The 12,517-nt window shown below is 44.5% G+C and overlaps 2 protein-coding genes; one reads left to right on the forward strand and one right to left on the reverse strand.

Moving 5' to 3' along the window:
* Positions 1–4,696: 4,696 nt before the first annotated feature.
* On the reverse strand, positions 4,697–11,153 carry GSTUM_00000478001 (uncharacterized protein). XM_002837594.2 has 13 exons: positions 10,930–11,153; positions 10,654–10,827; positions 10,478–10,596; positions 10,327–10,388; positions 10,198–10,265; positions 9,938–10,140; positions 9,398–9,874; positions 9,156–9,316; positions 8,764–9,107; positions 7,784–8,439; positions 5,911–7,734; positions 5,732–5,844; positions 4,697–5,671 (listed from the first exon to the last, which is right to left on the reverse strand). Exons 1-13 carry the CDS (start codon positions 10,982–10,984, stop codon positions 5,326–5,328), a joined length of 4,602 nt encoding a protein of 1,533 aa, XP_002837640.1. The 5' UTR covers positions 10,985–11,153; the 3' UTR covers positions 4,697–5,325.
* Positions 11,154–11,420: 267 nt separating this feature from the next.
* Positions 11,421–12,372, forward strand: GSTUM_00000479001 (uncharacterized protein; the record flags this gene model as incomplete). The annotated part of the gene is made up of 6 exons (XM_002837595.1): positions 11,421–11,619; positions 11,703–11,741; positions 11,824–11,857; positions 11,921–12,003; positions 12,041–12,141; positions 12,199–12,372. The coding sequence occupies 6 exons, from the start codon at positions 11,421–11,423 to the stop codon at positions 12,370–12,372; spliced, it is 630 nt and encodes a 209-aa protein (XP_002837641.1).
* Positions 12,373–12,517: the final 145 nt, after the last annotated feature.

The following is a 12,517-nucleotide window of genomic DNA, read 5'->3' on the forward strand; positions in this document are numbered from 1 at the left end:
GTATGGACTCCTATGTTTTACTGAGAATTCGCAGCAGAACAGGGTTGGTCGGGCATGATAGCTGTGAAGGGAAGGATGACAGGTACCACTGGACTAAGTGCCCCCACTATGCTATAGAACGCCCTGCTGATGAAGACTTGTACAAGGATTCGGCGATATTGCGGTGGAAGTCCTGGTGGGTGAGTCACAGGTGGTTAGGCCTAGGGATTCCCCGGCATGTTGAAATGGTGGATGGGGAGTTGGTAGTAGCAGGTAACCCCTTTGACGGTACACTGATGGTGGAAAGAAGTGGTCGGTTGGCGACAGTAGGGAATCCTACAACCTGCACCCAGTGCGAGAAAAAACACGATGGCAGTGGATGCGTTCTACCGGGATTGGTAACTATGCCGAAGAAATGGTTTTTCTTGCCCTACCAACGACGCTGCGACTGTCCCTGCTGTGGGACTGCGATTTCAGCGGTGGCTATCCAAAAACGAGTCACCTTCTCCGAACACTTTGAGAAAAAGCCCCGCTGTTTATGAACGTGTCACGATCGGTTTTGGCACTCTAGGTACCAGCAATGGGACGAGCTGGACCTCGCGACTCGGACATCGGTGGTTTTGCAGTGGGCTAAGACAAAGGGGTTGTTAAAAGAGGAGCGTTGCACATTTTGTGGGGTGGTTCTGGCCGAGGGGTACGTGGACCTGGGACTGCATTATAAGAGGACAGAGTGATGTTGGGATAGACTGTATATTTCCTTTGTTGAGTATGTGGGTCAGATTGTGTTGGAGGCAGATAGGGGTGAGGGTATGAGACGGTGGCTGGGCGGCGAGGTGGGAAGACGCGTTAATTCAGGGCAGCACTAGTTGCTGCGAGCGCCCGTGAGCCCATATAGGTAGTGATTTTTGGATTTATGTTTGGGAGGAGTGGTTGCAAGGCGAAATGGTTCGCAGTAGTGTATTTTAGATAGTTTGTTTTTTATGGGCGAGGGGGAGACTGGTCGTATGCCGGTGTCGGCGGTACTAGTATAATTAAAATTAGATTGAATTCTAAGTACTTTTCCTACTTATTACTTCAACAAATATAAAACATCTTTATGATCTTTATCTTTATTACACCGTTATTGTTACGCCAAGAAAAGTCCTTCATGAAGACGAGTTAGAAAAAGCTTATGATAGGCGTTCCTGATAGAAGACAAAGGTCTTGTACTATCGGTAACGTAGGCAGAGGCCTAGAGCTATCGTAAGATAAAGAACGAAGAAGACAGAAAGAGAAGTATCGTTCTCCATCGCCAAGAACTAACTATCCAGAGAGGGATTATTACACAAAGAAAGCTATTCACGAAGAAGAGTTAGAGAAAGCTTATGATAGGCGTTCCTGATAGAAGACAAAGGTCTTGTACTATTGGTAATGTGGACAGAGGCCTAGTCCTATCATAAGACTAAGGAAGGAAACAGAAGAAGAACAGAAGTATCATTCCCCATCACCAAGAACTAACTATCCAAGGAGAGATCATTACAGGTATTTGTAATTTGTGATACTTGCTCCAGCTTTTAGCCAAATTGTAAATAGATGTCTGATAACCTATGTGACTATACTAATCGTGCAAGTAGCATACAAAGTGCTATATCATCTGGCTCATAAATCTTATTATTGGCGGAGACCTTTTCTGGAATTTCCAGACACCAAACTAATCTCTCTATCTCGTGCTTAGAAAATCTTTTTATGTTATTAACTATTCATTTCCTATATTAGAAATATTATTCTTCTTCTATGTACTGTATTTAAAGTACGTCTTCCATGCCTCAGGCTCGAGAGCCTCTATATTAATCAGTTCACCCTTACACTCTTGACCCTGCCAACGCACATTTGTCTGTATTGATGCATGTTGATAGACTTCCAACTCTGCTAGACCTAATTCAAGCTTGAATAAAGATAAATCAAAATTACTCATTCTTCAACTTTCAGGATTTCAGAAACAATAAAAATAAAAGAAGACAGAGTAGTATTGTTGAAGCAATGAAATTTTATAGTCATAGATGTCAAATCAGTTGTATTTACCTCCACCTTAGAGTCAAATCAAGATTTGGATGTTTTTAATCTTGGCATATGAAAGCCAAAAACTTGAAAATGATGCTGGATACATACAACACAAAGTCTTAATTGTGTCGGATTTTGTGATGGAGAAAATAGGGTAATGTACTCCACAGTGAGTCGAAATACACGGCAACACGAAACAACTAGTACTCAATCAGCACCAATAAACCTGTTTTCCTGTTAACTTGACTGGTGCAATACTAGTGCAATGACTCATATAGGATATCTGTCATCATGTAAAAATCAGCTCAAGTAGAATGTAGCAATGAAAAGACAATTGAAGTCAGTTGAAACTCTCTACCTTTGATAAAGCTGGCTATAATATCATTTAACAAGAAGAATTTCACAAGCAAACAAAGTATTAAACTTGCACATATCTATTTGAATCATGCTCAGAACGAAGGCACTAATCACATTCCCACTTTCAATGAATTAGCCCAGAATTATGAAGTTTCAAAGTAAAGTCATTGGCATCGCGATTATGGCTGAACTCCAATAAGCAAATATGATAAACCGAAACAATACCTGACTTCAGGAGAATAGCAAGCTCTAGTTAATTGTTATAAACTCAATAGGCTTAATTGATATAAAGATAAAGTTAGCTAATTAACTGGCAGGTGTTTGGAAATACAAGACTACTGCTTTCCACTACGGATAGCATTGGTCAAAGAAATAACAATATATCCATGCAGTAAACGGAATTCTGAAAAGACTCAGTCTATCGGCTATAACTGGCACCTTTTATTCCTAGCCCACCATCCAGAACTGGGTATTAAGTACAGTTGACAAATCGAGCATGTCCGAGTTGAGATGTAACAAGACTATCATACATTTGCAAAGTTCTTTGAACATGTATGTACTATATTCTATAGCAAATATTGTATATAGTTAATTTAAAAAGCTTGAAACAGCTATTTCAAAGTTCAACATTAGGTCCAAAAATCTTTACAATCTAGATGAAATCAGCCATCTTATGAGTTTCACACAATCCTGTCGAGTTATTTATGGTAAAGATTTACGAAATCATAGCGGCAGACTACAGGCGATTAATGGTGGAAGGGAAATGGCAACTGTGATAGAGACCATTTGTGCAGATGGCTCTGAACTATTACCTAGGATTATTTTTAAAGGAGATGGTATATAAGATTGTATGAAAAGCAGTCATGGTTATCTTTCAATACTAGATGAGGTTCTTGTTAGTTCTTCTGAGAATGGCTAGACAGATAGTAAAAAAAGCCTATGATATCTCGAGCACTGCTTTGGACTAAGCACAAAGACTGCGATTAAGGCTGACTGTGGGTCTCAATTGTGCATACCTTTGTTCAATGGGTATTCCTCTCATGTCACATGGGAGTTTCTTCTCTATTGTCTGCAAAATCGCATCATGCCCTTCTGTTTGCCAACACATACGACACATAGATTACAGCCTTTAGATATTGCTGTATTTAGCCCACTGAAGTGGAAGTGGACAGATACAGTATGGGAGAGATTTCAATAGGGAAACCATACTGTGAAAAAGGAATGCTTTTGGGAGATTTTGGAGAAGGCTCGGGCAGAAGGGTTGACGAAAAGAAATATTCTGAGTGGCTTCGAGGCTACTAGTATTTATCTACTGAATAGTCAAAAGATACTTTAAACCCTTCCAGGATATGATTCGTACCAGCCAACGCATACCATATTGCAAGATTCGAGTTCAACTCTATCTTAGGAGCCTAAAACTCCTAAAACTGAGTCCGAGATTATAGAGTTAGCTGCCTTTGCTGAGAAGAGTATCTACTGAAATACCCTACAATCCCAAAAGGCTTGTACTGCCATCCGCTTTCTCACTCACTCTGCATCACTTCACTGCTCAACTCTAAATCTACATCACAATACTGAACGCAAGAAACGTCAATACCTTATAGAAGAAGGTATTAATTCTGGCAACAAAGGGAAGCGAAAGATTAAGGTTGATAACTCAGCTATCTCAGCCGGTGATGTGAAAAAGATAATTGAAACTAACTATAGTGGTAAGATAAAAGCAGCAAAAAGTAGTTTTGAATATTATACACGATTGTATAGTAGTATACAGACTAAGCTTACAGAAATAAGAAACAAGAAAAAGCAGTAGCAAGAGAGAGAAAATAAGGTGGAAGGGGGTAGGAGTAAAAGATATAAATCTGCAGTTCAGTTAGCAGGTGAGCAGAAGAAATTGGAGGAAAAAATGGAAAGATACAGAAAATTAGTAAAAGAGAAGGAGAACGTGTATGAAAAATTAAAGGCAGAAGAGAAAAGTGCTTTGGAAGGATTGAATGGTTTGGATATTGAATATGAGGAAGAGGAAGATGGAAGGGAAAAGAATAAGGTGCATGGGTTGGATATTGGTATTGAGGTTGAAGACAGACTCCGAGATGATTCATGTTAATTGTGGATTTTCATCGGAGGTGGTTGCCGTATAACTTGTATTAAGCTACACTTTGTTTGGCTGTTTCGTGTCACCGTGTGTTTCGACTCGCCGTGGGGTACGTTACTTATGGGATAGGGGTATTGCACTGTACGAGTATGATACCAGTAGGCTATCATACCGGTAGACTATCGGTATCATAACTGACATCCATCACACGATAAATATGTTGGGCGTAGGGCTAAACTTTGAATAGTATTATACTATACTCGGGTACAGTGCAACTACTGTAATGGATATCTTCAGGGGGGTAATGGTTGTCATCGTGATCATCGTAATCATCTTCGTCAGACACTATCGAAAAGCAGTGTCTTACGAAGGATCACTCTAATGAGACCTTTAAAGTGTAAGTGGAAGAGGGAGAGAAACGGGGAAAAGAAAAGAAAGGGAAAAAAAACAGAAAAGAAAACACTGCTTTCGTCACTTATCGTGATGCTGCAAGCCTGACCAGAGAGCCCATAAGCATAATTCCCTTTCCGCCTACCAAACCTTCCCTCTCATCTCTACGATGAGTGCCCCACACCCGCCTCCCCGTAGAAAACCCTCTGGTGAGGAAGGAAAGAATCAAACGCCAAACTCTAAAGCTTTATCGAAAAACAAACTGAGAAACGAACAGTCGGCCTTCGATCGAAGAAGCGAAAGAAAGGAGAAAAACGAAGAAGCCCTGAACACCCTTTTTGAGGAAAAAAGAAAAAGAAAAAGACAAACACAAACACTCATTTCTGCTGTATCATCTTGCAATCGCCTTCCCCACGATTCACGATATAGGACGGCATTCATTAACGCTAACCCAAGGGTGCTCTTCTCTATTCGTCGGCAGGCGTGTTGCTCCGACTAGTGTTGGTGTCAAAATGAGATTGGTCTATCTTTAATATCCATTCGATCATCTCTCGTTCGCTCTTCGCCCCGAAGAGATAGGTATTGAGCGGTGTGTACAGAGCAAATATATTATTGTTCTGTCTTCTTAGGAGTTTTCGAACGTGAGGGTTATGGTCGATGTGGCAGTGGGTGAGATTGATGGCTGTGATTTCTTCTCCGTCTGTGATCGAGTGAACATGCAGATAGGGCCGTCGCAGTTCAAAGTACCTCTTGATCCATGCCTTATTGGATTCATCTGGCACAAACAGATAACCCGACTTCAACACTGAGGTACTATACAGGAGGGGAGCACATTAGAGAGTGTATTTTTTAATTGTACTTGGATCAATAAACCTTTTGGGAATCTGCCGGACCTCGGCAATCAATCGCGGAGGGTCAGCTTCTGTTGGCTCAGCAAAGCAAGCTGCATCCTGTGGAGGTTCCGTGTTCTGTCGGACAAGTATATTCTAGGGTAGGCGTTTTCCGTTAGCATATTTCCTCCACAAACACATTCCAGGGTACCGGCTGCCTACCTCGCTGGGGTCTTTCCATGAGGACCACAAATCCACATATCTCCGTAGCACATGTACATGTGGATCCTGTCCTCTTGGGGCGGCGCTTTCGCTCGCAATCGACTCGCTCAATAGTGCCCTTTCCGGTGTTTCTGCTGAGTTCCTCCTTGGACTCCCCTGACGGCTCTCTCTCGGGCTGCTCTCAGAATTCCCTCCTGCACTTCCTGCCGGAGTCTCAGCTGGTGTGTATTCTGAAGCCCAATCTGGCGGGTCCTTTGGAGCCCCATCCTCATCCTGCACGTCTTTAGTTGGGGGATATTCCTGAATAGTTTCAATTATCTTCGTATTATCTGCTAACTCAGGCTCCCCACCGACTTCGCCCCTTTCCTCGCTAAGTTCCATGGCTTCACCAGAAGAACTTTCCTGCGGCGTGATCTCCCTGGTGCCCTCACGAGACATTTCTGCTGGGAGCTCCCCCGCCCCGGGCTTTGGTGTCACATTTCTGGTTACTGGTAAAGAGCTTAAGAACCCTTTGGCGTTCTCGACTTCAGCGGCCCTGATTCTTTTCCTCTTCGCCCTGAGGAAGTCCCTCACCAAACTTACACCGCGAGGTGTCCACTCGCCAAGATATTCTTCGCCCTTCACATATCGGTGCATGGTATTCATTCTCCAGAGGTCGCCCGCCCTACGAGCTGCAGCTGGCCGAACAACCAATTGGAAGAGTCCCACACTTGCATGCGTAATTCTGTTGTTATTCCACAGCTGCATGAATTTATTAGGGCTTTTAAGTACTCTGGGCTGCACCTGTGAAAAAACGTCCTGCGAGAAGGCGATTGGCTCCGATAACTTGTCGGAAACTACATTCCACCGGAGATTCATTTGGACACGGTACTTGTCTGCCGTGGTTCGATCCAGGTATATGGAGTTATGGAGACTGGAATCCCACTGAGCAACAACACCGATTGTGCCAGTACCATCGGAGTTCTTCTTAACCACGGGTCCTAGAACTGTGTTGAGTTTTATTTCGCGGGTTGGCGATGACATATCAGGTATTTTCCCCCGGGGGTCAAGGAGCCGCACTGAAGTGATTCGAAGTTGCGTGATATCGCTCCATTGGAAAGCATCTCCCGAATTATGCGTAAGGCTAAGTTGGACCCTACGTTGCAGTCCCTGGCGTAACTGGAATAGTCCAGGATCAGTTTCAGATTGTTGGATAACCTCAACTGGAAGATAATCCCCAGACTCTGACAGCTCCAGTATTTGGACGCGGGCAAAAACGTCATGCTTCTCCTCGGTATAGAACTCTGTCTCGTTCAGTCGAGCACCCCGTTTTTTCTGAGGCGATGTGGGTTTGGGGTCTCGCATATCGTCCCAACTGATAAGTTTCTCGAGATGCATGCTTGTGATTTTTGCAAATATGGCCACTCGAAGAGTAGTATTTCTTAGTGGGGCTCCGAGAGGCATACTCATAGGATGTGTACTTCCAAATTTCACTGGCCCTTCGTCAAAATCCGTTATCATACCAGTTGTAGTGGCACCACTCTCGTCAGATATACCGGGAATGAACATTTGAGCATGAACCGATGATCCCTCCCGTTCCGCAAAACCTTGTAGCTCTCGCATCACAACGTTGAATTTGAGAGTTGACGAGGGTGCTTCCGCCCATGAAGGTTCAAGTGCGAGTTTGATGATGCCAACCACACTCGCCGTATGGGGTGATATGACGTCAAGTACAAAATCCTGAGGACGTGACTCAAATATTGCCGTCAAGGGAACATCAACGTCTCCAATCAAAGAGTATTGTTGGGGAGTTGGCTCTGAGAATGGGTCTCTGGGGCGAAGGTGCTTCACAGGGGTTTAGTAAATTGAAGGTGGTAATACTAAAGAGTCTTACCTGCAGATACTCCGGCCTATCCAGGTATTGATAAATTTGCCTCATCTGGCCCACACGGTTCTGTAGTTTTTCCAAAGACCAGAGGTGAACGGCATTGGTCTCAAAATCCATCACACGGACACCGACACAGGGTTTTCGTGCCATGTCAAGAAACTCGTCGTCTTCAGCCGATACTCCGTTCAGCACTAAATCGTAACTCGACTGAAACGTGTGGCCTTCGTCCACAATTGTGAACTGGAATACCACCGACTTCTCCATTTCATTGCTCATTATCTGCGCCTCTTTCAAGATCGCAGCGTGTTGTAGTATCGACTCTGCCATCCGTACATATCTTCGCTTACGCCAATGGTCAAACGCGAATCTGGCCAGCTTCTTTTCCATATCTGATAGACCATCATCAAACTCTCTAGCCTTTGGGGGAGAAAGTGATATCTCTTCGAGTCGGCTTTCATACTCCTTTCGTTGTAACTCCAACTTCTCTTGCATTTCCTTCTTAGCCAATTCAAGCCTTTCCTGCATTTTGACTCTCTCAGCTTTGATCTCCTCGATCTCGACATGAGCTTCCTCGGTAGCTTTGAGCTTTTGCTGATACTCTTCTTTCTGTTTCCCTAATTGGGCCTGCATCTCATCCTTTATGAGCCTCAATCTCTCCTCAGCTTCACCCTGCTGAGGAGTCCCCGGCATAGTAATCACCGTATCGAGTGAGAGCTCATCTAGAGTAGCAATAGAGGCATATTTTTCTCGAATTCCCGGAAAAGACGTAACGGATTCGGTTCCATCATCTATTGAATCAAGACGACTATCGGGACGTCCTCTGCGAATATTCCTGTGTCTCATCTCCTCGGCTTCCCTCTGAGCAAATGACCAATCAATATCGCGGCTGTTTGGAATCATAGCCGGAGAATCTGGCCTACTACCATTTGTCTCAGATTCAGCCCTCTCCAATGGATCTATAGTGATTGCATTGCTTAATGAGTGACGGTGGTCAGAGTTCATTGTTGCAGATTGCCTTAGTTTGTCTCGCTCTGCGCGGGCCTCTTGCGGATGGTTGAATCTGAATATATGGAAGTCGCCTAAGATAATGCGATAACCTGTCCGTAATCTTCTGGGGCCATCAATCCTCAACCCGTTGACCATGACAGCAGCTTTTTGATCAGGGATTAATGTCACGACACCATTTTCATTTTCAAATCGGCAGTGGTCGGTTAGAATCTTTGAACCATTCAGGCGAATTTGAGCAGTGGTGGAGGTTTCGACGTTTCCAACTAATGTGGTTCCTGACTTGATATTATAGACTAGACATTCGGCCAACAGTGGGTCATCGCTAGGATAGATAAGCTATTTGCTGATAGAGATAGGGAAAATCACTAACCTGAGATTGACAAGATGAGGAATCTTCTTTGGGGTCGAGAGCCCGATAAATCCTTTTTCTATACTAATCCCCAGCTCCTCAAGTGCTGCCTCACGCTCCTTGTGAATTTGTTGCGTCTTTTCCAACCTCTCTTCCCAGGTTTGATTCAAATCGCCTAGCAACTTCTCAGACGCATTCAATTGTTCTGCGATCTCAGCCTTCGAAACCTTCTTCACCTGTCCATCAGGAGTAGTAATAGTAACAATTTGCTTTTCAAGCGGCGTGTCTGGGGCATAATTCTCTTCTGGCATCGAACCGCCACCAGATAGTTTCTGTCTCAATTGTTGTAACTCTTCCTTGAGCTCTCGGATCATTCTGGCATTTGGATCCTCATTCACGACCGCATGATTCTTGATTCTCTTGGCTGAGTCGGCATATCTAAGGGTAGAAAGAGTTTCATCGAAATTGATATCGGCCGGTGAAATAGCTGCTATCATGGCTGTCATACTATTGCCACCGAGAGAATCTTTAAGTAACCAGGTCAAGACGGAGTCCCGATAAGGGACCATGTTTGCATTCTTCTTCTTTCCTGAGGATAGGTCTGCCAGAGCTGCAATCACACGGCCCAGTGTGGATAAGGACCTGTTGATTTCAGCCCCCTCCTTTAGCCTCGCACCAGTGGCACCAGTAGACGTAGCTCTCTCAGAACCAGCCAAATCAACAAGACTGATTCGGGAAACCTTTTCGGTATCAAAGCCCGTCTCAACGTCGTGCCGTTTTTGACTTAATATGAGGGTAAAAACAGCGTGGGAACGTGACGATGTCTCATTCATGTTTGTGGCAGCAACGGTTCTTGCTTTGTTTCCCTCGTCCATGAGATGCTCGATCTCGCTGAAGGAGCTCACTACGAGTTTCGCAAGGTCTTCAACATATGGGCCTAATGAAGGATGTTCTCGAACTTTGAGATTGCCTTTCGTACTTGGATTTAAGAGATCGCGAACTCGTTCTGTTCGAATAGTCAGAAGACGTGTATGGGTAGGACAAGAACTATTCAAAACTATACCATTGTAAATCTCTAGATAGGATACTTCGACGGTGCATTTCAGATTTGGATCCGTTTGTTGAGTAGTTCTACAGCAAGATCAGCTCTGGGTGGCCCTTGTTTCAATGTGCCACTAGGGATATAACTCACATCCGCTCAAACATATGCTGGCAAATTTTCGGAATTACACCGTATTCCTCACCGTAGCCCATCTACCCCGCCGCGAATGGTTAGCATGGTATTGCGCCCCTAAGATGTCTCTTATAGGTTTCCTAGAGGAGCTTGGGGTATAACTGAATACCATAGAGTACGATTTCCCAGACCCAGTCTGGCCGTAAGCAAAAATGCAATTATTATAACCTTCGAAGGCATTATCTAGCAATGGTCTTCCGAGGTCGTCGAACAGATTCTCCTGGCCCGCTACAAAATCCGTCAGAATTCCCATCGACACCCATCTAATAACCAAAGCCGACGCACCGTAACTAGGATCACTCTTAGAAAAACTCCAATAACTCCTGTCGAAATTGAAAACTTTAGGGCCACCATCTTTTGCGGCTTTACTTCCGGCGCTCTTCTCTGCTCCAGGGGGTGGGATCAGGACCGTCTGGCTGTCTTTCATTTGAACAATACATTTTGCGCCACGATCCTTCTCTAAATTTCACACAGGACAGGTCGTCCGCACAGCAGCGTTAGCTCGGGGCACCCCGCACAACCCCGTACTGGTATCTTCGAGGGGAGGAAGGTAGAAAGTACCTCTACTATTAAACGGTCGCACCCTCACAACCACCTTGATATTGCCACCCGCCATCGTAGCTCGTTAGCCGGCCGGTACAAGTCCCGAAGTTCCAACAGCACCCGAACTATCCACTGTCTCCAACCGTCCTGCTTGAACCACACGTAAGGGGCAAATATAGCTAGACGAGGAAACAGCGCGCAAAGATGTAGGTGAACTGCATCTAGAGGAAAGTGTGCGGTTATCGGCCTGCGAGGAAGAGAGAAGAAAAATACTCAGTAGCAAAGGTGCAATTTAGGACTCTGTATGATGGTCACAAAGGAGAGGCAAGGTCAAACCCTCCTAACGCGTTTGATGTTCGGATTAGTAGGGGAGTTCCAACGGATAAGGACCTGCAGCCGAGTTTTCTATCGTTTCACAGGGAGCCCGAAGGAAATGGAACTGGTCTCTGTAAACTGTTGATTGTTCTCGCTGTACTCGTACACAGACATAGGAGATTTGAGACCCGGGGATGGTTGCAAGGGGCGTGAATCTTGGCGCCCGAGAAAGACTAGATGAGTGCGAAGAGCAAGTTCAGCCGTTACCTCTAGACTATGCTTATGATCGCCGGCTCCATTGTTCGGTTCCAATAAACTCTCTTAAAATCCTCTCTTCTGATCGATCAATCGGAAAGTTCGAGCTCCCGGAGCCATACAAAAATCGAAACAATGGTATTTTTTCTCTTTCCTTACCCCTCGCTCTACCGTCTAGAAACTATCAAAAGTGTCAGGGCTTACTTATTTTACTTTTATAGTCCGCTCAAAACTCTGCTGGGATTCAAACCCTCCTCGATGTGCGCACCACCAAGCTTTGTGGGATTGTTGAAATCTGGGTGATGGTGACAGCGATGGTGGTGCTGACAATATATTGGATAGGCCGAAAGGGAGGCACAGAAGATAGTTCAGAAAGGTAGAAGCTCGTATTCGCAACAGCAGACACCAGATGTCTTTGGATCTATTTCTTGTATAAGAGGTTGATGGCTGCTAACTCTGATGATGGCGATGCTCACACTAGCGAGAGCTTGTGCGTAACCCCTCCGTTACCCCCTCCCTCTTGTTCACCCATTGAAATATCTTACTAAACCTATCACAGATCGAACACAAAAAGTTAAGGACGCTCGTAGCGAGGCTCAAAAAGAGATCGAAGAATACAAAAAACAGAAAGAGAATGAATTCAAAGAATTTGAATCTAAGGTTGGCTTATTCGCCTTTCTGCGGTGCGGGTTTTAAAACGGGCTAACTGCATTGCAGCATTCCGGTGCCAACGCCAAAGCCGAGGAAGAAGCTACTAAAGAGATAGAGCAAACTTTGAAGGATATTGAGGCTGCGACCAAAGAAAAGGGCCCTAGGGTTATTGAGGATCTCCTAAAAGCCGTCACCGACATAAAGCCAGGACCCCACCGCAATGTTGCTGCTTCTGCCTAGTTTACTCTCATACCTTATCATTCGAATTTGTTTGTAGGGGCTAGAACTATATACCACCGAGCAATCAAGTGGTTGATTTATACCTCAAGTTTTCTTGAGTCCGAGGGCTTCCTGCCTTAACAACCTTATATGATCATATCATATA

This window comes from Tuber melanosporum (assembly GCF_000151645.1).
Source record: "Tuber melanosporum whole genome shotgun sequence assembly, scaffold_195, strain Mel28".
Classification (NCBI taxonomy): domain Eukaryota; kingdom Fungi; phylum Ascomycota; class Pezizomycetes; order Pezizales; family Tuberaceae; genus Tuber; species Tuber melanosporum.